Source organism: Chelon labrosus, assembly GCF_963514085.1.
Source record: "Chelon labrosus genome assembly, chromosome: 21".
NCBI classification, from domain to species: Eukaryota; Metazoa; Chordata; class Actinopteri; order Mugiliformes; family Mugilidae; genus Chelon; species Chelon labrosus.
This window is the reverse complement of record NC_140354.1, coordinates 18,035,426-18,059,742: the sequence shown is the minus strand read 5'-3', so window position 1 is coordinate 18,059,742 and position 24,317 is coordinate 18,035,426. Positions and strand designations below refer to the sequence as shown.

The following is a 24,317-nucleotide window of genomic DNA, read 5'->3' as shown; positions in this document are numbered from 1 at the left end:
TCCAGCTTCCAAGAACCAGCACATCTCAACGCAGACTCTAGTTATCAATATTTTAATGGGAACAGCCGACATGGAAAACAGGGCTCTGGTTTGTGGTGTGATAATTAGTACAGCAATCCTCTTAAACTATGCTACTAAATATCATGCTATTAAATATCAGCAGTCTTTCAGGCCTCTGACTCTGTGGCTTATTAGCGTCGTCGTTCATTTCACTCGGAAAGCATAACATTAAGCACTTGTCCGGTTTCGTGGAGGCCTCTTTTCGGTGGATCAATCCGGACCTTCTACTCCACCTTGCAGCGGATGAAAAGCCGTGGGAAGCCTATTTCCATCACAGGTAAAACACAACCTGCACGTCTCACACAAAGATCCAAAAGCCATCAATAAATTAATGATATATATTAAAAAATACCAAACATTTAAGAAGTAGAAGTTGAGATTACAGATGTACAATTAGCTAATAGTGAGCACTGTCGACTACAAAGGTCTGATGGTTGTGACATTCATTTTGCGTCAATATTTTTTCATGGGACAGTTTGAGAATCACGATCCCTGTTATCCTGATTTTCCTGACACCATGAATTTCCTCATAGTGGCTTCAGAAATTGCCACTTATCCTCACTCATTCACAACTCCCACTTCTCCACTCAGCTGGCGAGTGGAGTTTCCATCTTAACCGCGGATATTTTGATATCAATCAGCCAATCTTCTCAACCACACACTGCCTAAGGCTTCACCCTTAAAATCAGTTGATCTGACTTTTGTGTGCGGTGTCTCTCTCCCTCTACATCCTCCCCTGGTATTACTATTATTAAATTAATTTCAAGTTAAATTAAATATTTTTCATAATTGTTTCCAATCAATCAATCATCTCAAGGATTTGTCTCAAGTCTGATCTTCCCAACACATGCTTGTGGAAGTGTATGACGGTACAGACAAAGGAGCTTTCTGAGGAGCTCATAAAAAGAGTTGCTGTTGCTTATCAGGCAGGAGAAGGTCACAAAACCATCTGTAAAGAGTTTGGAATTCACAAATTGTTGTGGATTGACGTGAAGCAAGCTGTTCGTGTCAGGAAACCCACCATGATCTCCGAACTGAACTGTTCTGTACTACGGTCCTTAGGGAACAGAACCGCCGTAGAAGACAGATCAGCAGTTACCGGAAATATTTAGTGGCAGTTTCTTGCTGCACAAGGGGGTCACCATCCTATATATTATAAAGCAAACGTCCATTTACACTCACATCTATCACTAATAAACCAAATAAGCATGCTTTTGGACTGTGAATAAACTCGGAGCACTCCCACACTTCAGTCAGATGTACGTATCATCTCCTTCCTTCTGCTGCTTTCTTCTCCAAACAGATGGGTCCACCCCACGTGAGCTTCTCAAGATTTCTTCCTGTTCAAATAGTTTTTCTTGCATATCTCTAACTTATGTATTTTGCATCTCACGGTAGTATGGGCTCCATCTTTCGTGAAGTATTTCCACACTTGATGAACAGCAGCTCCTCACCTGTCTGCTCTGAGAAGTCCACATTGTTATTGCCACATGATCCGAGCACTTTGGTTTTAAATGTGCTTTATAAATAAATTCACATTGACATGACTTCTGTCCCTTTTGGTGACATTCATATATCGACAAGGACACAGCAATAACGACAGCCGACATCGTCAGGGTACAGTCAAGAACATCCTTTTATTCAATCAAGTAAAGGTGTTGCTCTTTTCAAACTGTTTTTTATTATTATTATGGAAAAGAAACTGTAATTAACACATGCATTTCACCATGGGCTCTGGGAGGTGTGTCTTGAGGATGGGAGGCTTCTCTGATAAGGAGGAAGTAAAAAGAAAAGGGGGGGGGAAGGGCCACTCAAAATGTGGGTGGAGTTATTAATCCAAAAATGGGCGTGGCTTTACACCAGCGATAACAACGGCCCTGCGTCCTACAAAACGCGTTAGAAACAAACCCAAGGAAAATAAAAACGATGGCGGACGGCTGGGCCACAGGGTCCGACCGGGCTCATTGAACGGTGCAAGGGGCAGAAGACACCCACCCTCCACAACACAACACAACACTCACACAAACAAACAAACAAACACACTCTGCTCTGTGCACACCGTTCGTCTCCGATATGGCTTCTCAGCTGTGGCGCTTTTCACTCGTCGAGGCTCGATTGATAATACTGCTGCTGGCTTCATTTGCTCGATGAAGAAAAATTTTTGAGTTGCATATCTTTGTTATTTCTTCTTCTTCTTCTATAATCGATTTTGCTGGTGGAATTCCGCGGCAACAAGTTGCCGACTAGTTTTAGACGTTTTTTATTTATACAATTTTTATTTTTTTTGGAACCATATCACCTTTGGTCAATATGGCGGGCGAGTCGTCGTCGCGAATCGTATACGATGATTGTGCTAGATCTGAGCCGCTCGGTCTCCGTGCTGTGGAGCCGCTCCGCTTTTTTTAAGGTGCTTCGAGTCATTTTTTTTTTAGTTTTTTTTTTTTAGTTTATTATTTATTTATTTTTAATACCTGGTCTCGATCAACCGCTAAAAAGGTGCATAATCGAAGGTCTCGACGCAGAGTCTTAGCCGCTGCCTAAGACACGTAGTAACAAAATAATAAAAATCCAAATTCAATTATAAAAAAAAATAAATAGATAGAAACAAGGATTACAAACAAACCTGCCTACACTAGCAGTCCTGCTGGTCGCCAACCCCTCCCCCCCCCCCCAAAAAAAAAACCACAGTGAGTGCTTCATCCACTGACGGATCCCAGAGGGTGAAAACTGCCCCTCTTCCTTTTGCCCCTCCCCCGTCCTCAGCACATGCCCAGAGCCCCCGTGGTGTAACTTGTTCACTTACATTAGCTGTTGAATGGAGAAGCTGAAGAAGATGGGTATGGTAATACAATGTGAAGCGTACAGACAAGAATAACATGTGAGCTAACTGCATTCTGCTCAGACGAAAAAAAAAAAACAAAAAAACTTTGCGTATTTTTTTTTGTTTGTTTTTTTTTTGTTTCTTTTTAAACCCCGCCGTTCAGAAGAAGGGAGAAAAGGAAGGGGAAGAGGAAAAGGAGGAGGAGGAGGAGGAGGAGGAGAGGGAGAAGCGGCTAAAGACTACTCCAGTGTCCAAGATAGACAGACGACAAGATACAGAGGAAGAGAAGCAAGACAGAAATCTTTTTTTTGTCTTTTTTTTCAGCTTTTCTTAATTATTCAACAATAAAAAGAGGAACTAAATCACACCAATTTCCTTTAGTACTATGTATACTGCTTTAAAAAGCTCGAAGAAGAGGAAGAGAAAGATATAGAAGTATGAAGGAGGGGGACTTTTTTTTTCTTTTTGAGATGGGCACTCAGGATTACAAGATGGAGTCTGTGAACAAAAGGCACTTTTTAGGGACAACCTTTAAAGATGCTCTGAGTCTATAACACTACGTCACCAAACGAATATTTATAATCATTTACAGCGGGTAGATGGACGGGGGATTTGGGGGGAAAGTGTGTGTTTTGTGTGTGTGTGTTCAGAGAAGGGGGGGGGGGATGGGGTTCATGTTGATGGCAGCGCCGCATCTGACCAGACAGGGGGCGCCAATTCCTTCTTTAGTAGACTAAAATAAAAATAAAAAATTCTTATCGCGTTTTTTTTTTTTTTTTGCTTTTTAACGTGGGAATCCGTACTTGTGCATCTCCCAAAATTGGGTAAGATCTTGTCTTTAAGATGGTAAATTCTAGAAAATTTCGCACGATTACTGTATTTTTAAGGTTGGGGAGGAAAAATGCCTTTTGTCACAACAACCTTTTCATACAACGAACCCCTCCCCCCCTCGGTAAATACAAAAACAAAAAAAAAACAAAAAAAAAGAGAGAGAAATAGAATAATGCATTTTTTTCCTAAAAATTTGCTTTTATGATAACACTTAATTTCGTTTATTATTTTATGTATAATAGAGATTGAATGTACTTTAATCTTTTACGAAAAGCACCAGTTTTCATAGTGATATATATTTTATGAGTTGCAAAATTGTTCCTTCAGCCCTCCCACATTTTGAAAAACAAATAAAATGACATTTTTTTTTTCTTTTCATAAAAAAAGTGATAAAAGGAAGAAAGAGAGAAAGAGAGAGAGAGAGAGAGAGGAAAAAAAAGGAAATTAAAAACAATTTCCCCAAAATCTTACTTACAGAGACTGGGATTATTTTCTCGCCGCCCTCGTATTTAGAGTCCCGGAGCGCGAGGACTTTGAAAACAAAACCAAAAAAAAAAACTTAAAGAGGGTTTTCCCTCTTTTTTTTTTCGCGTGACACCCTCAAACTAACAAACAAACACAATTCCTCTACCAAGGCATTGCACATGGCTCAATCAACATACATCATTTAGTTTCAAGAACAATACTTCCCATCAAAACAAGAAAGAAAACAACAAAACCTAATCTGCTCGTTTCTTTTTTCTTTAAAAAAAAAAAATCCTCAACTACATTATTATCACTTGTTGTGTATGAATCTATTGTTGTGTTTGCAATGGATGTCCTTTAATGCGGGTTTTCTCAAATTTTATTTCTTTTTTTTTCCCAAGATGCAACCTATGACTGTGCGGTGTAACGCCATGCTTCAAAAAATAACTAGACTGCCACAGAGCTTATCTTGCAAATAAAAAAAGTATATATCTATAAATATATATGTGTATTATATATAAAGATGCTTGCGATTATCTAGTGAGCCGTCACCGTTTTTTTTTCTTTTTCCTCCCCTCCTGACATAGACTTTTTTTTTTTTCACCATTCAACTATAGCTTATATGTGAGAAAAAAGAACCTGAATTCATGTTTGACAAATTGCATAATGGGAATACAGAGGCACTTCCATAGATTAGAAAAGAAATCACCTTTAGCCATCGATAAACGTCTTACTCGGCGGAGCTAGTTTCTCTCTACGAAGCTGATGAGATGGTCGCCAGTCGGTTTGGCCAGCTATGTTGCGTTTCCCTGCAGTGAAGAACGTGGCCAGGCAGTCCAGTTATTTTGTGAGGTTGGATGGGTGGTCTGAATTTGACGGGAGGATGTGTACGGGCTAGTTTAAGATTCATATAAAATGATTAAAAGCATAAAGGCCTCCTCAGATTGTCTACTTTTTATTTTTCATTTTAAGACTTCCCTTTGAATTCAGTCGGGCAGAGGGGGTGTGTTTGCATTAATAGTGAGTGGTCTGTGCTCTACGAGTGTGTTTCCATCCCACTGATTTAAAATACAAAGTGGTGGTCAATCTATTGTGATGCGTACAAAAAAAGAGACTCACAAGGTTGGCTGGCATGATTGTATTAGTGCAGTTTTTTTGTTTTGTTTTGTTTTTTTTGATCTATAAGGGCTCTTCCTTTCACAATAGCTAGGGGGGAGTGCTGGTGAGTGTGTGCGTGTGTTTTTTGGGGGGGGATTACCGTAGCAACCAATACCCTTCACCCGATCGTGTGTGCCGACATTTAAAAAAAAAAAAGAATTAAACAAAAAAAATGGCCGCACGAGTGATCCGCCTGCTGCTAGCCTTTACAAGCCCCCCCTTCTCTCTCTTTCGTTATCGGAAAACAGATATGTCACATATTCATTTTGCTCCGCAGTGTGGCCCCCTCTGCTCTTGGAGCAGCGGCCCGTCTGGGAGTGTAAACAACAGGGTATACTTTAGGGAGACAGAAAGAAGAGCTACTCTCTCTTTAACTCTGGGTCCCATCTTCAGCAACCTTCCCTCCTTGGTTCTGTTTTTTCTACCACTCGTATATCACCACCACCACCAGCAGCCACTAGCCGCTAGCCGCTAGCTGTACCTAGATCTAATAGCAGATGCGGCAAACTTTCTTTCTTTTTAGCTTTTCTTTTTTTTTTTTATTCCCCCCTGACCTGTATGGTTCATTCGGTCAGTTCCCAGAAAAAATACGCTTCCCGTGATTGTCAAAACCTTTTCGCTGTGCAGAGGTTTGTCTGGCACTGGTGATGGTAAACAACTTTTATTATTTATTTATTTTAATTTTTTATTTTTTGGCAAATATGCTTATTTCGTTTGCCAGATGAGTAAAATTAATACCACTCGCATGTTCGTTTGTTAATAAGAAGCTAAAGATGGCCTCCGGTTAGCCTAGCTTAGCATAAAATTGGAAAAAGGGACTAAAACAGCTAGCCTAGGACTGCCACTGCAAAGGCAAAAGTGTAACAGCGCAATAAAATAATCCGACAAGAAGCTGTTGTGGCCATATATACTGGCACAAACACATTCCTCGTGGTTAACTTTGTAACGTAAATGACTGTATTTCTTTCAGAAGTAGTAAAATGTTCTTGTAGTAATAGTATTTTGGGATCTTAGATCGCATAAATATCAATAACGAATTTAAAAATTGGCAAAATGTCCGTGATGTTTTGAGTTTTGAAGATCAGTGTAGCGGCTCTAGGCGCCGCCATCTTGATTTTATTATGGAAGTGATTGATCTGTGAGCCTCTAGTGGACATTATAGGAACTGCAGTTTTTGGCACTTTGTGTTGGCTTAATTTCTTTTAGCCCTGGAGGTGGCCCCTTGATTTTTAACACCCACTAAAACTCAACAAATGACCAATTGCTAGTTGTTGTTTTTTTTTTGCTTGGATTAAGTAAATTAGATATAACATGATTAGGTTTCCTATTTTGTTACGAGGCTAGCTATTTCTCCCGTTTCCAGCTTTTGTGCGAACCCAACCTTAGCTTGACATGTAAGTGGTATCAATCTCTTCGTATAATCATATTTCCCAAAAATGTCCCAACTTTTCCGTTGCGTTTCTGCGAGCGCTACTTGATCTGGGGTTAGCTAACCACCCTGTCTACACTGCTTCAACAATACCGCTTCTTACCGTGTTTCTCTTTAAGGTGCTGTCATTCAAATACAAAAAAAAAAAGAAAAAAATAATGAAAATAGTACAAATCCAAAAGGAATAAATTCAAATAAGAGAACACGCAAGAGATAATAAAATCATTCATCTACATTACAAGAGGGCAAATGGGGAAATCAATAGCTGCTGTCTATAGTCAAGAAAACTGATTGTGATTTTCAGTGTGTGTGATGTTTCAATATCTAATCAAGGTAAAGAGAGCTCACAGGGCTTACACTGTGTATAAAATTCAACTATAATAACACCACCACCTATAAATACTACAATCTAAACGGTGTGTGTGTTTTCATACATGCTGCGTTCATGTGTGCGGGGAGATGTGAGAATTAGCGGAGGCCAATGATTTGTCAAACTGAACGTCGGGGGGGTTGAGGACACATGAAGGCTTCTTGTACCTTGGTTTAATTCCTCCTTAAAACTTTGAAAGTGTGGTTTACCTCCCATGCCGTGTAGGTAAATAGTGCACATCGTTAAGATTAGTGTTAATTGATTCAGCTTGTAGTGCAACCCTTAAGATATGTTTTGGCATGGTCTCTCTCTCTAGTTAGTAGTAGGGTGAAAAGGGGGAGTCAATGGTCATTCAGAGGGACAGAAACATTGGTCAATTTCATTTTAGTTTTTTTGGGTGATGACAGACATCACAGGAGCAAGGACTGCAGCGTTAACTGGAAACCCTAATGGTTCGATCAGGCATTGTGGAAGAAGCTTTTCGTCGCTCAAACTTTGCTGGACAGTTGATTTTCGTAGGAGAAGTTGACCGCTTTTTTTTCGTGCTCAGGTTCCTCCTCCTCCTCCCGCGGTTCTGCTGCTGTGCTATGCTGGTTCGGTGGTTTGAGGAGAGATGCCTGCTTTGCTGCTGTCCCTCTCGCCCTCCCCGTCTCTCGTCCTTGGCATCCTCTTGTCCATCTGTTCGTCTATCCGTCTATCCATCTCTGCTCAAAAACGGGTCCTCCCTCTGACTGCGTAAATAAGTCCAGAGTTCCACTAAAAGCGTCATGCTGTTGTAATTTTCCTGCGTTGCTCGGTTATATTTCGTATCAGGTGAGACATACTGTCAGGGCCGGTCGGTGGGTTGGTTTGGAGGACAGTAATTTATCCTGCGGGATGTTTCTCTGTTGTTGTTTTTTTTCTATTTCTGATTGTAAAGAAAGAATTCTAGTTGCTGGTTTGTGCACAGATCTTGTCAGAGGAACCAAGACTGAAAAAGAAAAAGAGAGGGTGTTAAATCAAGTCAAGTAGATGTAAATACACATATGAACAGGTTTGGAAAGCACTGGAACAAAATGTGACCCAGTGTTGTTAACTGTGACTCTTCCATTTTAAATTTACTACAGTTCTTAGTTGCTCCTGGACTAGCTGCTAGCAACAGTGGCTCCGACATGATTTGTCAACAAAGGTACCGTTCAGACCTTGTATTGACATCCATCCTTAAAGAACAGGTGTGAACCGATCTGGGCCCCGGTCAGGCCTCGCATTACGAGTCGATCTGGGCTATCCGTAAGTGACCAGCTCTAAAGGCGGTTTAGGCTTCTGCCTCAATTTGACGCTGTAGCTCCACATCCGCAATTTTCAAATTGATTGTTTTGGATTTATAAAAATTAGAGATGCACCGGATCCTGATTTTTAGGATCCTGCCGGATACCGGATCCACTGCTTAAGATCCTGCCGGATCCGGAACCGGATCCGGATCCTACTCCGATCATCAGCTTGTACATTATAATGCAGTAAAACAGCGGAGATGTTGAGTACACTTTAACGTTTTTACCTCGAGACAAACTTTGACAGCAAAGCGTGCATATCGCATGACTTGAATCTCCCTCTACCAGTTTAAAGTACTGCCACACAGCACTTTTTCGGCTCCCTGCTTCCATTTCCGACGAGGACTGCTAACACAATGTAGTGGATGGCTTCTCTAAACATTAACCGCGTAATCACGTTCTTCCGGGTCCGGATCCGGTTGCCACGCTAGGTATCCGGCAGTAACCGGACCCCATAAAAACGCCATTATCCGGCCGGATCCGGATCCGGAACCTGGATCCGGTGCATCTCTAATAAAAATGGAACACGTCGAGGAAAGGTTAAAGGGGAACGACTGTTTTTTTACAACCTGTATCTTATTTCTGGCAAAAATTACCATTGTTTACTCACCCATATACTTTTTGTGTAATTTGTAGTCGTTCGGGAGATATTTAGATCTGCATTTTAGATATTCTGTGTATATCCATATAGTGAGAGTGAATGGGGCACCGACTGGGGGACTGCTATGGTTCGTCCAAAACCTCAGAATCGGAAAAATATTCAGCCATGTTGCAAAAAACTAGCAGTAGCAAATTACAGGTAAACAAGCCGACCGTTGCAGGTGCGCGCGGCGCTCAGAGATGACATCATTCAGGTCAGAAGACATCATCTGGGGTCTGTAGGTCAATCTACAGACCCCAGATGATGATAACAGGTAACTCCAGACTCAACGAGGAATAGCACTAGCGTAGCATAACAAAATATTGGTGAAGTGAACGAGTTTCGTGGCAGATAATGTGTTATTTAGAGGCTACGTTTCGGTGCCCCAGTCACTCCCACTACATGGATATACGCGGATCTAAATATCTCCCAAACGACTACAAATGACACAAAAGTTATATGGGTGAGTAAACGATCGGATTTTATACCAGAAATAAGGTCCAGGTTGTAAAAAACAGTAGTTCCCCTTTAACTAAGGAGGTTCAGAGATACAAACAAAACAAACAAAAATTAACCCAACTGGCAACAAAAGACACAGCTCCGACTAGCGTTTGGGTGGCGCTGTTACAGAGCGAGCCAGGCTGATCAGCGCACAGGTATTAATGGTCCGCACTGGCGTAGGCTACGTACGTAGGATACGGTGTCTAGTCCTGCAGAGATATAAACTCAGCTTTAGGTACGTGTCTCCAAATGTGTCTCCAGATCCGATCTCAGTTTCGCGCTATATACGCAGAACTGAGAACAGGCCCTTGGAGGTAGTCTGGGACAGACCACATTTCTTTGGAAATTGTGAGAGGAAAAAGCTATGAGAGTGATGTCTGTTCATTAGTAATTAGAATCTTATCACACTTCTAGCTAGTTTCGAATACAGTGACAGAGATCCATTGGAGGCAGTAGATGTTTTAATCGTCAACTGGGCCTCAACTTATGTGCTTATTTATTTGCATTCAGAGCACAAAACTGAGATTGGATCTCAAGTGCCGGTTTGGGACGCATTTTAATGCCAGGTGTGTACCGAGTGGCCACTTGTGGATTGCCCAGGATGAATGTTAATGCAAGTTCTGAACGGGAGCATAAGTTTAAAGAGGTGGAACGAAAAGTCCACGAACACAAACGCTGCATGAAGCTGGACAGTGCTGCTTTTGAGTTTATACAGCTGAGTCTGAGTTTGTCATTTTTCGTGGCATTTGGTCATAAACCAAAGTACTGGGCAAAAACCTAAACTTGACGACAGAACTGGGAAAAAAAAAAAAGTTGTGATTTCCAAAGTTATGAGAAGTTTCTTGAATATCTTTAGCACATTTTGGCCAGCCATCCGTCCAAAACTTGGCAAGATATTTCAATCTGATCCCCAAATGTCAAGCTCATCGGTGGCGAGATATCTCAGTCTGGACCAAAAGTGGTGGACTAAACGACCAACTGGCACCACCATCCCTGGAGCTACACTGTTAAGACGGCTAAGAAAATGATGTAACAATGAAATCAGTGTCACAGTCGCCAACTTCAGACTGTCAATTTTAAATTTTTTGCTGAAAATGACACCGTGTTGGCTTTTGGGTAGTAGCGGTCCCTCAAGTTCTTAAATAAAGTGAGTGACAGAAGAGTCGTCTGGGCCACTAGCCCAGCGTACTACCATCGAGCCTGTCCCGTTTTCTGAAGGGACGTACAGTATGTCTCGGATTTGGCCCGAGCAGTGAATGGCTCCCGGTGGCCAAGCTGCAGCGGGGGGATAGCAGTCTGACGCTGTCCCTGTCGCTCGTGCCCATCTTCACGTCGGGTTTCTCCTGCTCAGCGTGAGCGGGGAGCAGAAATGAGTCACCGCCGCCGCCGTTGTTGGCCGCCCTGCTTGGCCTTACAGGATCTGGCACCGCGGACTAGTGCGCCAACATTCACCAAGTCAAGCCTTGGAAACTACTCCGAGCCTCCAGGGAGGCAGCCTTTTGTTTGGTTTGACTCTAACAGGTCACATGAACACCCCCCCACCCCTTCCTCCTCCTCCTCCTCCTCCTCCTCCTCCTCTACTCCCCTGGGCACTGTCCCAGCCAGCAAGCCTTTGGGCATTGTAACTTCTACCTTCTTAGTTACTCTGCCCCTCACTCTCTCTCACTCTTTCTGTGTGTGCTCTTACAAACGCACACAATCCATCTATCTCCCCGTGAACCCTCCCACTAAATCCTTGGCAGCAGACAGTGACCACCCTCTTTTCTTTCCTGTCCCTTCTCAAATTCAAGATCAACTGGCTATGACATCATGTCTGGTTGCTGGGGGTAACGAGACGGCCGGGACGTGACTTCTATAAGGGGCCGAAACTCCGTCTCTCCGTTGCCTCCACTCCCCGACCCCCCTCCCATATCCCTGCCGTGTCGGTATCTTGTTTCTGGTCTCTCCCTGACTGCGGTACCCAACATTCGCCACTAGAGGGCACACAAAGCCCACTGTTGGCAAAAAAGCGAGGGTCCCTCCAAGCCGGTCCTGCAGTCACCACGTACACACTTTTGATGAGGTCTTTGTCTTGTAAGCAGTCATTTCTCTCAGAGGATCATTAATCTTTTTCACAGAGACACATGCAAACGGTTAACGCTGCGTGTTTTGGCTTTTGAAAACCACACTTCAGACATTTTTTGTCCCGAACATCCGAGCGTTTTTTTTTTGTGTGAATATACGCTACATGGCCAAAAGCGTCTGGGGCTGCTGAAGATAATTCATAGCGCACAGTAATAACTCAACAGTTTGCTTCCAACTTAGCGGCAACAGCGGAAGAGTATGTCATGATTAAACACAATATGGTGCAGAACTCCAATGGTTTTGTAGTAAAATAACTTCATATGGGATGTAGGGGAACCCCAAAATTAGTGTTCGGCCTTGTGGCTGAAGAGCGGGAGCTGTTACAGGAGCAGATTGATGTCCTGAAAGTGTCCCCATAAATTTGTCCACGTATTAAAGTGAAACCGTATAATTGTTTTCCTGGGAAAAAAAAGAAACAACTCAGAGGTAAGGCGAGTTATTTGAGTAAGAACAAAATAAATTAGTAGCAGGAAGAAAATCTGGAGGATTGACGTTAGTACGAGAGGGAACGGGGGGGGGTAAAGAAGTGTAACGAGCAGACGGGCAGAAAAAGTGAGAGAGCGGAGGGCAGAGAAACAAGGGAGGGGATCAGCAGAGCAGTTTCAGATGGTTTCCATGTGTCGAGGAGCGGAGCTGAGCTGGCTCCAGGCGGGTGTGGTTGGACACTAATGAGAAAAGTACTGGTGGTAATGGAGGAGGCACATGAACGAGGCGCAGAGTGGCGAAGGGAAGGAAAGAAGAAAGTGAAAGAGGGAGAAAGTTGAAAAGGAGGAGAAGATGAATGTGAGCGAGGGGAAGAGAGAGGAGATTTTAAAAAAAGGAAAGTGAAGTAGAGAAGGTGGAGGATTCGTCGAGAATATGAAAGGTAGCAAAGAAAGGCAGCGAGGGAAGAGGGCCCGCTGCCTGAGGGGTAGGCTCCATATGCCCCAAATAAACAGTTGAGCACATATGGTAAACCACACACGTACAGTAAAATACAGATGTACAAATGCACACATTGATGGTGCGCTGTGGGAGAGGTGGAGGAAACCCAGCAGCAGGTTTGAGGGGAGTGAGGGAACACGAAATATTTTGGCGCACATCCACACAGTTAATAAGTTTCCTGGGTTTGACCAGTAATCGCAGTCAAAACAGACAGAGTTTCCTCCTCACTTTTCAAGACACACACACACAGAAAGAGAGAGAGAGAAACACCGCCGCCGGCGTGTATCGGCCTCCAGACTCTTCTTACCTGTGTCTGCTGCGGGATGTTCAGAAAGTTGTTGTCCCGTGATCCGATGCCGACAAACCTGTTGGGAGCTGTGGCGCCTGGCGTGGAGTATGCTACAGAAACAAGAGGAAGAACAAGGGAGGGCGTCAGTGCACGCAGAAATAGCTAGCGGTGTCGCTTTCTGTGCAATCTGACGGGGAACGCGTTGACGTTTTGTATAAATAAACTTCTTCACTTACTTGATGAAACGGTGACGCTAGAGTCAACAACCCCTTAGATTAGCTTGGCATAAAAATTAGGTCAACTAGCATAGCTCTAGCCAAAAGCAACCAAATGTGTCAGTTAAATGTGTCTATCCATGCAATTAAAAGACAAAATAAAACTTAGTGTGGGGACCAGTAGCCACAACTGCTTTAGTCTTACTAGAATAAACACAATCAACAAGCTAAGATAGACTCCCCGATTTAAGTTATTATGCTAAGCTAAGCTAACTGGCTGTAGCTGCATTTTTATAACGCAGACATGAGAGTGGTATCAATCTTCTGACCTTAAGCTTTGCACAGAGATAAATCCAGCTATAGCACAGCACTATCCAAATTCCAGAAAATGTGTCATTTCTAAAGCTCGCTTAAATTTAAGTAGAATTTTTTGGTGTCCGTATACAGAAACGTAGCTAAGTATAAATTGCCCCCTCGGGGACAAATAAGGTTTTCTGAATCTGAAAGACATGGCTTAATAGTAGCTGTGAAGCTGGATGTAGCTCCACTGGTAGCAATCTTCTCACCTTAGCTTAGCATTTTGTATCTTAGCACTGCAAGCCAGCTAGCCTAGTAATATCCAGAAACAACAAAGTGTGTCACCTCTAAAAATATAAAAGATGTTGAAGATAAGATAAAGTGGGGAAATTTCCAAATTGCATTAAAACTTCTGGAGGTGTTCTAACACTGCCAGGAATATTTCAGCACCGGCAATCACAAATTGTTTGAGCTCCACTTGAGGAAACACGATTAACAAACTAAGCTAGCCGTTTCTCCCTGATTCAGGTTGTTACACTAAGCTAAGCTAAGCTAAGCTAAGCTAAGCTCACCTCACTGGCTTGCTGTAGCTTCGTATTTCTTGTGCAGACACAGGAGTGGAATGGATCTTTTCACCTTAGCTTAGCATGACGATTAAACTAGCTAGCACTATCAAAAAGCAACGAAATTGTGTTGAAGCTAAATTTGTTCTATCCACACGAAAAATTAAGACATCACCCTGCCAGGAATAGTTTTTAGAAGACACATTTTGTAGAAGAAACATGCTAAGCTAGCCGTTTGCCCTTGATTCTAGTTGTTATGCTAAGCTAAACTAACTAGCTGTAGCTTCATATTTACTACGCAGACACAGAAGTGGTATTGATCTTCTCGACTACATTTGGCTGCTGTTGCTTTAACGTTAGAATAAATAGCATAGCATAGTGTAAACCTAATATATTCTTAACGTTAAATGAATAAATACCGCCAAAAAAAAAAATGAAGAAAGAAAAGTCTAACACACATTTCTTCTTCACAAAGTACCGCTATACATCAATGAGGTCGCTAAAACCCCACGGAAAGGAAAAAAGTTTGCCAAGATCTGGTATGCAAACTCGGATCTCCCTCAGCGATTAAATCCACACTCTGATGGAAGAGATTGAGCGCACCAGAACCCTGACACTTCTTGACGATCAGTCAGGGGCATTTTAAAACCCCACTGGCATCAACGTCTTTGACAAATTTAGGGCAGTTTGAGGCACCCTACGGACTCCAGAATTTGAATCTCACTGAGGGCTTCGGGGGGGATGCAGTGTGCAAGACTTGTGGATATGTGAAGTCTGTTTGTGTGGAAGAAAGGGAGGAAGGACGAGAAGGAGAGAGACAGGAAGGACATCCATGTGCTTCTAAGAATCGGAATAACATACATAAGACATAGAAGACGCTTTGAGACGCTGACTGGGGGGGTAAAACGAAAACACTAAATTTGAAGGAGAGCTAAAAAACACACACACACGAAAAAAATAATAATAAAGTGCTCCATCCAGTGCCCCTCCTATCACAGGTGAGGAAGACTGACATCACTCCTTTACCTTAAGTGCACAACTTCTTCACAAATTCTTCCTCTCTAACGATACACAAGCAATAAAATAAATAAATAAAAAATCCACCAAAAAGCTAAAGCACCCAAGAATAAAACTATTCCACCAATGTCCCAATTTCAACTGGAGTGTTTTTTTTTATTTTTTTGGAGCCCATATAAATTAACTGCCCTAAATTTGTGCCCTTGACAGAGATCGATCAACAGTCAAAACCTTCTCGCAAGGTTCGCCGATGAGTCCAGCGTGGGAGGAGAGGAGGATTTTTAGAAAGAGAAGAAGTGGAGCGGCGACGCAGCTTCCACGCCAGACCACGCTGGTCAAGAGCCGGTGGAGCCGCCCAAACTCACGGGGGCCTAATACAGAACCATGATGAGCGCCACAGATGCTGTTCTCCAAACCTCTGGCGGGCCTTGATCTACTCTAGCGTGCTCCCACAGTTTATTGGCTTCTAAAGGCTTCCAAGAGTTAAAGGGAAGGTGAGATGTTGGATACACAGTGATGGCACGTTGGAGGAAGAACAATGACATGGGGTCTTTTCACTGGAGAGGGTTGGAGATTTCAGATTTTTAAATTTTTTTGTTTTTTTTTTTGGTTTTGAGAACGGTTCTCTGCGGGGTCACTTACACGGAGATGCGGGCGAGGAGAGTCCGCCGTCAGGGGGCGTGCTGTTGGGTTTAGAGTCGGGCATGGGGAGGGGCACTGGGCGGGCCACTGGGGGAGGTGGAGGCAGCAAGAAGGAGCCGGGCATTTTGCTCTGGCCGCTCCCGTTTGGCTGCAGACAACACAAACAGGGTCAGGAGGGCGACATGCGACAATCCGCAGACACGGAATGAAAACAGAACGCGGCTCGGGAGGCCGGATCCCAAAAAAATATCCGTGACGGAGGGGAAGAAGGGGGGAGCGATGGTGAAAAGGAGGGAGAGGAGGGTTGGGGGGGTGGGAAACAACAACCAAGTGAATGATGTATGTGGACAGCATCTTTCATGGAGGTGTGAAAAATAATAATCACCACAGGGTTTAATAAGAGCTGGAGCTGAGAGGTGAGAGGTTCCACGGAGGAAGGGGGGGTGTGGGGGTGGTCCGTGTCGGGTGGAGGAGGAAGAAGTGAGCAAATTATTTGACGGAGGAGGGAGGTGGAAGGGAGGGAGAGGGGGTTCGTCCAGAAGATGGCAAGAAATCAAAACCATGGGAGAATACTTTTTCTACACAAGCACATCACCACCAACGATACCAGCACCAAACAACCAGACTCCAACTAAAATCAGCTAAGAGATGAGAACAGAAACACGATGACACAACACAGGACGGCGGGGTATGCTTGACTCGAGTGTGCCGTGACTGATTCACTCTCGTGCGGATGGTTGTAAAACTCTGAGGGGTTGGGTGGAGCAAAAGAAAGAAAATTAAGTAAATAAAATAAGAAAGAAGAGGAGGAGGAGGAGGAGGAATAGGAGGGGGTACGTCGGGGGTCTGAAACAGGAAACGGCAAATTGACAATCGACAAGACAGTACAAAAATTGTTTTTTTTTGTTGTTTTTTTAGACCAGCTGACTAAACAGATATCCACAGTGTGTTGTGCGTGTGTCGCTGCGAGTGCGTTGGTCTCTAACGTAGGTGGACACAAACCATGAGGTAAGATTTTTTGGCATGCACCGTTAGCTTAATGTAAAACGTACACAGGATGTATTATTCGGATTTGAAGAATGTTTATTTTATAAAATACAGAAGCAAAAAGAGGATATGAGAATTTAATAGTAAAATCCGGATGGTACATTCTGTTTAATTTAAAGGAGATCTACTGTTTTTTACAACCTGGACCTTATTTCTGGCATAAAATACCATCGTTTACTCACACATATAACTTTTGTGTAATTTGTAGTCAGTTGGGAGATATTTAGATCTGCGTATATCCATATAGTGGGAGTGACTGGGGCACCGAAACGCAGCCTCTAAATAACGCATTATCTGCCACGAAACTCATTAATTTCACCAATATTTTGTTATCGTACGCTAGTGCTATTCCCTGGTCTTCTGACTTGTTCCAAAACCCAGGTAAACAAGCCGACCGTCGCGGGTGCGCGCAGCACTCAGAGATGACATCATCTAGGTCAGAAGACATCATCCGGAGTCTGTAGGTCAATCTACAGACCTCGGATGATGATAACCGGTAACTCCGGACTCAACGGGGAATAGCACTAGCGTATCATAACAAAATATTGGTGAAATGAACGAGTTTCGCGGCAGATAATGCGTTATTTAGAGGCTGCGTTTCGGTGCCCCATTCACTCCCACTATATGGATATACGCAGATGTAAATGTCTCCCGAACGACTCCAAATGACACCAAAGTTATATGGGTGGTTAAACAATTGGATTTTATGTTGTAAAAAAACAGTAGTTCCCCTTTAATGGCTTTTTAGACAAAAAGAAAATGATTTTAAATCATTTTAAAATGATTTAAAATGGTTATAAGCTAAAATAGTTTTAAGCTAAATTCAAGCTTGAACACACAGTCCTATTTTCAGTTATGTTGCTGACTAGAAACCACTGGGATTTTCTGTATTTAAACCCCCCCTTTTTTCTCATTTAATTCAAATAGCAAACCATTAAAAGAAAGATAAACGGTTTTAAGTGGTTTTAAATTTTTTTTTAAAAAATTCGTTTTCAGCATTTAATATACTCTAGTGGTATACATTTTACAATTTGAATTAAAATGTCCTTTTCTTTGCTTCTATATTCACATTTCCCACTGATATACTTTTGAATATAACTTGTTTTTAAGCTTCATTCACTATTTTGGCTGCGTGTCTCCCGTACAGGCTTTTTAAGGTGGTAAATGTCCCCCTCTTACCTGTCCGGCGGCCTGCCCCGAGCCATCGGCACAGACAAACTGCACGAACTCCTTCAGGGGATCCTGTCCAGGGTGGTGGTGGTAGCGGATGGTTGGGTGGGTGAAGTAGGGGCTAGACTGCTGGATGATGGAGGGAGACGGGAAGTGCAGGGCCGAGGCTGAAGCACGGGGACTCCCTGCGGACACAGGTGTTGGTGTTAGAGGAAGACAAAGCCGAGAAAGACGGAGAGAGAGAGAGAGAGAGCGAGAGAAAGAGAAAGACATGAACCGATGAATTTCTCACAGATGGGAGAGACGTATTAGACGATTAACGAATGGCAGCATGGATATCACAAGTGGAAGCGATAAAATCTGCTTTCTAAACTCAGAGAAAGGCTGATTTCAAAGCATTCCCATGTTTAATGACGACTCCATTGAACCCATACAGCACACGTTCGTATATATGTGCATGCTCACAAGGACGACATACAGCCGAAGCAGGCACAGCCCAGACATCCAGACACAGATTCAGTTTAACGCAAGCGCTCCATTTTGAAATCAGATCCAAAAGCGCTTGCGAGAGGAACCACAAAAGAGATCACGTCCCCGTCTTAAATTAGCCGCTCTTAATGCCTGCGCGCCGCCGCTGCGTGCGGTTTTGAGGGTGTGATTCATTGGCGCTGATGCAACTTGGCATTCAGGCGGTAAAGCCGTTTCTTTACCTGACATATTTTTGTTTCTGTGACAGAACTAATCTCTGTGTACACTTTCATCAGAGTGGCTCCGTGCCCACGGATACATACGTGTGGAGATGCAAGCCATATATTAGCGCTCGGCGGCTAAAGAGATTACAAAGAGGGATTCTGTTTGAAACCAATGCACCAAACACCAAGTGAATGCATGCGCGTGGTGCGAGAAGGCGCAGTTAGCTGAGGCCTTCCACACCAAACACAAAGGCTTCTCTGTGAGACCTATATCCATTACTAAATCTGCTTGATTTGTATTAAAAGCCTGTTCTCCTCTTAGCTGTGCCAGTCTGACACCCTCCCCGTCCCATCCAGGCCCCCCAGCTGCCCACGTTGGGTTGCCAACGCTCTTTGGTGCTTGCATCTCATACATTGTGTGTGTGTGTGTGAGTGTACTTCATGAGGGTGCCAACCCCGCTGCATTACCCCCCCCACCCCCACCCCCACCCTACCACCACCACCCAGACCTGTGCCTTTGAGCCCAGCAGCACCTTGCTCCCATGCCAGGATGCCTGCTCCCAAGTGAAGCTGTCTCCCTGCTCCTATAGTCCCATACTAATCCCATTAGAGACTGGGTGAAGGCCAAGCGAAAGGAGTATGGGGGCGGGTTGGGGATGGGATGGGTTGTCAGGAGATGGTCGTGGTGGTGGGGGGGGCACAGAATCAGAGGGAATCCCCCCCTTCTTATACTCCTCTCACCCTCTGGAGCAGTGATTCCCATCGTCTTTTTTTGTTGTTTTTGTCTCATGTACCCCCCCCCCACCCCCCTCCCCACAGCACCCAGGTAACCATTCATTGACACCACCTGTCATGTCAGTGCTATTTAACACTATGAATTATATTATTCAGTTTAACTGTTATGGTCACGTAGATATTCAAGTTCCTACATGGATGTGCTAATAGCTAGAGGCTAGCTAGCTAACACTATCAATACATATACAGTGTTTTTTTTAGCAAACAACTCGACATTTATCCATTGTTTTTGGTTAGAATTACATCATTTGTCTTTTTATTTTAAAGCAAACCATCTAACACTCATGAATACATTTTAGCGGATCACTTTGACCACTCCATTGATCCATTACCCTTTAGCTAACTGACATTTATCCTTTACATGTAGCTGGTAATTGTCACATTATCTTTTATTTCGAGCTAACACTTCCAAGCGTTTAACCATCATCTTTTGCGAACAATTTTAACATTTGTCCATTACTTGCAGCTGATACAACAAAACATTATCCATTATTTTTAGCTGACCATGACAAGCATTTGTCCATGACTGCTAGCTAACCATTTTAGCATTCTTATTTTTTAGCTAATCTTTTCAAGATTCTTCATTACTACAATTTTTGCATTTCCTTTTGTTTTAGCTGACTCCTCAAACTATTTCCATTACTTCTAGCTAACCATTTTTAGCATTCTTATTTATTTTGCTAATCTCAATTTTTATCCAATTTAACAGTATCTGTTACTTTTAGTTAACCATTCCAAGTGTTTAACCATCATCTTTCGTTAACAATTTTAACATTTGTCCATTACTTACCGCTGATAAAACAAAATGCTAACATTATCCATTCTTTTTAGCTGACCATGACAAGCATTTGTCCATTACTGTTAGCTAACCATTTTTAGCATTCTTATTTAGCTTTTCAACCATTTATCCATTACCTTTAGCCAACAAGTTTTACAGGTATTCCTTTTGTTTTAGCTGACTCCTCAGACTATCTCCATTGCTTCTAGCTAACCAGTTTTAGCATTCTTATTTCTTTTGCTAATCTCCTCAACTTTTATCCATGACAGTATGCTAACAACTTTAACATTAGCCGTTATTTTTACTGTTCCAAGCATTTGTCCCTTACTGTTGCCTGACCATTTTTAACATTCTTAATTTTTTTGCTAATCTCCTCAAAAACGTGCTCATTACTTTCAGCTAACAGTTTTAACATTATCCGTTATGTTTAGCATTTATCCATTACCTTCAGTTAACCATTTTTACATGTATCATTTTTTATTTAGCTAACCCATTCAACCACATCTGTTTTAACGTTATTCCATTAGATTAGCTAAAATATATCTATCCACTGCTTGTCACTCTTTCACCATTTAACTGTTACGTTTAGCTAACCACTCAAAGTACTCTCCATTTATTTCAAGCCATTTCTGACAACTTTCCACTTCTTTTTTAATTTTTCAATTATTAATTTCAGCAGATCATTTCAACTGTATATACTAATAGTCAACCATTTGTTCATGTATTATTGTATTAAGTCATTATGTAAACTTTTTGGCTAACGGCTAACTAGTTTATGTACGGCAAGCAACTGCAGAAAAACCCCTGAGGCCCGAGTAACCCTGCCTGCTTTAGAACGCAGTTTAAAGAAGATAATCCTTCATTTATCGCATCATCGCACAATAAGTGTGCTATAGCAAAATATTTAGTCAAAATCCCAAAAAGGTCAAGAACCACTACACTACGGGGCGGTTGGTTGAATGTGGCATCCAAACCACCCCTTTGCACCATCACTGCCACGAGCAGCTGGCCCCAGCATGTTCCTCAATCCCACTTTTCCAACCCCTAAATCCCCAGTGGATCTTGTCTTTCACACAGAACAACAACAATGCTGATGATGTGGTAAGCACTTTCACGCTAGCGTGGCAACAAACCCAATGCGGACACCGTTACAGTTTGTGTAAAAAGCAACTACTACAGCGCGACTGTACAATTTACAACTGCTGGCCACAACAAGGATGATATATTGTACGCATGTGTGCATGTTGGTGCGAACACGTCCCGTATATATGCGTGTCCGTGGAGATTGGATATGCTGTAGTTACATCTCATAAGGCATAGGGTCTGTCAACAACCGCGGAGGAGGGTTTAATGACACGGTGGTCAACCTCATTGCCTCACATCTGCTCGCTGGCTTAAAAGTCCTTTGATGTAGCCTCGCTACAGAACTAAAGCACATGGGTAATTATCTGCAGTGAGCTCCTTCACTGAGTGGATTTACAGACATGCACTTTCCAAAAAAGAAGAGAAAGTCTGTCACTCGATCTGCACCGCGGCGATGAAATTAAGAAAGTGATGATTTATATTCTGAGCCCCGTTGGCTGCGATTGATATCTGAGCAGCTTGTTTGGGCCTGTGGAGAGTCAGCTGGTACAAACAGCAGCTCAGACTCCTCAACTCTGAACTCCTGCTGCTGTCGTGAATAGAGATATTTGCTCAGTCTGGGGTTCATACCGTTAAAAAAAAAAAAAAAAAAAAAAAGTCCATAGGAATTTGAAAAGAAACTGAAAAGACAGAAGAGAAGATAAAGAGCAGCGAAATGCGAAAACCAGCCGGCCTACTTGAGTGTTTGATGGGGTCGCATTACTTCCTCATTTTGTTCCAGAGTATTCCTCTTCTGGCTTCTGGAGTTTGCCATGTGGAGATCTAATCAAATAATCTCCAGTAAAGGTATCCCAAGCTATCAGTTTCACCTTACAACTAGATTTTGATTTAAGACGAAGGCTGCAACATCCATATAAACGTCCCAGTCACTGCTTTCAGTTATGGTTCATAAATATTGGGCATTCACATGATACTAATTAAAAGAGATTAGCCAAATATTTACACTGATCAGGCATAACATTATGACCACCTTCCTAATATTGTATAGGTCTCCCTTGTGCCTCCAAAACAGTTGTGACTCATCAGAGAATGGACATGGGCCTTCTGAGGGTGTCCTGTGGTGTCTGACAGCAGAATGTTGTTAGTGTGGGGTCTTTGAGGGGAGGGGCCTCTGTGGATCATCCCACAGATACTTGATCAGTTTGGAATTTAGTGAATTTGGAGGCCAGGTCAACACCTTGTGCTGTTCTTCATGTTTTTTTTAGTTGTTCCTGCTGAGGAGTGTCATTGCCATGGGGTGGGGGTGTCTGGTCTGGTCTAGGTGGGTGCTACATGTCTAAGTAACATCCACACGAATAAATGCCAGGTCCAAAAGTTTCCCAGCAGAACATTGAACTGTCACAAGATGGCTAATGTTATTCACTTCTCCTGTCATTGGTTTTAATGTTGTGGCTGGTCGGTGTAAGCTTCTAGTCATGGGGGAAACCCCAGAAACGGGTGGATCCTAAATGTCCTGTGACTCCATAGCATCTTCCATGAATCCGCTGCCGCTCCCTTTAATCGTCGAAACCCTTAAAAAAGATCCTTCGTTTCCAGTTTGTAATCGTTTTGGTTATTTTATTCACTCTGGAAAGATCTAATTTGAGAACTGCTTTCACAGGCCGAGTGGCGTTCCTCGTAACGCGTAAACCGAATGTCACGTGTAAAATTAGTTAAGCGCTTCTTAATTTGTGCTGTAGATGTAGCCCATCCATTCACGTCCACTTTTTTTTTTCCACACTAACATTCACAAAATGCTGTTCAGTCACCGTGTAATGAAAAAATAATGAGGAAAAAAGGTTTAAACCTTTAAAACCGCTCTGGATTACCGTAACTATGTCGCTGTTCACGTCATCGGAAAAAGACGTTGCGCTTTGCAGCCAGTATGGTGTCGTTACGGTAATTTCACTTGCAGTAAATTGTAAATAACTGTCAGATATTGAAAGTTCCATGGGGAACCATGGGGAAAAATGGGGAAAGCAGTTACTGACAGGATGTTTTCTGACCTTTTAAAGGTCAAAAGAAGGAAAAAAGAAAAGTTCAGGTGGATATTTTGAGGTGTTTAGTGTGGTTAGTCTATAGTCGTTGGGTTATTAGGTTTTTCCTCTGTCCAAGTGTCTTAAACGTGAGAAACCAGGAGTGAATGATATTTCCTTGAGTCAAGACAATGGTTTACCAGTGAAATATTCATTAATTGTTCATACACAGCATCACTGGAAAGAGAGATGTGACAGATTTGATCACTCTGAGAAGAAGAAGAAGGCAATCATTAACGGCCACCAACAATCCACCAACAGCTAGGCCCCCGAAAAGCCCCCAAAACACACACACCACACCCGAACTCCCTACAAGCTCCATCACCAGCATGACCTGCACCCTACAAGGCCACAGGAGGAGGAGGAGGAGGAGGAGGAGGAGGAGGAAGGGGCAGAGGAGGTGGAGGAGGAGGCGAAGAGCTACAGCGATACCTGCCAGCTTTTGATTCCCAGCCACTCTCATCTCCCAAAAAGACTCCCCACCTCTAAACCATAGAGGGGAGGGGTGGGGGCCCTGAAAAAGTGGGGGAGTGGGTAGGAGGATATGGTGAGGAGGAGGAGGGGAGAGGAAGGTTTTTTTTTTTTTTTTTTGAGGGGTTGGGGGTGGAGGGGGGCGATCAGGGGGATCTGGAGCTGGGGGGAGGTTGGTCTCACCTGGTCTCACTCCCGCCAGCATTGGCAGTGGGTGGTGGGTGAACGCCATGCGGGGGGACCTCGTCTGGGAGGACAGGGCGCTGAAATCGAATTTCCCCGGCTTCTTAAGAGAACCAGGCGACGAGAGTCCTGGCAAAAAAAGGGGATCAACAAGATGGCAGAACAGAGACGAGGTTTTAATCAAACATGGCTGCGTTTCTTACTTCGACCCTACTAAAAAAAAAAGAATAAATTGATCAGACTCTTTTTTTTTAATTTGATTACAAGAATCAAATGATCATGACTGACTGAAATCAATGGATTGATCGACTGATTCATTCATTGATTTGTTTGATCGGCTTAACATACAGATGGGTTCTCACAGTCC

The 24,317-nt window shown here is 43.0% G+C and overlaps 1 protein-coding gene across 5 annotated transcripts in view; it reads right to left on the bottom strand.

Annotated features, from left to right (window-relative positions):
- Window positions 1-1,678: 1,678 nt before the first annotated feature.
- Window positions 1,679-24,317, bottom strand: part of nfixb (nuclear factor I/Xb) — a 136,457-nt gene continuing 113,818 nt past the window's right edge. For 3 of the 5 annotated variants that reach the window (XM_084571247.1, XM_084571249.1, XM_084571248.1), the window contains 4 exons: window positions 23,951-24,079; window positions 17,883-18,058; window positions 12,941-13,032; window positions 1,679-8,104 (listed from right to left, as the gene is read on the bottom strand). In XM_084571247.1, the coding sequence (XP_084427373.1) occupies window positions 12,961-13,032; window positions 17,883-18,058; window positions 23,951-24,079 (377 nt within the window). In that variant the 3' untranslated portion in view covers window positions 1,679-8,104; window positions 12,941-12,960. The remainder of the gene's footprint in view (window positions 8,105-12,940; window positions 13,033-17,882; window positions 18,059-23,950; window positions 24,080-24,317) is intronic. The other 2 variants (XM_084571250.1, XM_084571251.1) reach the window with 1 other exon arrangement.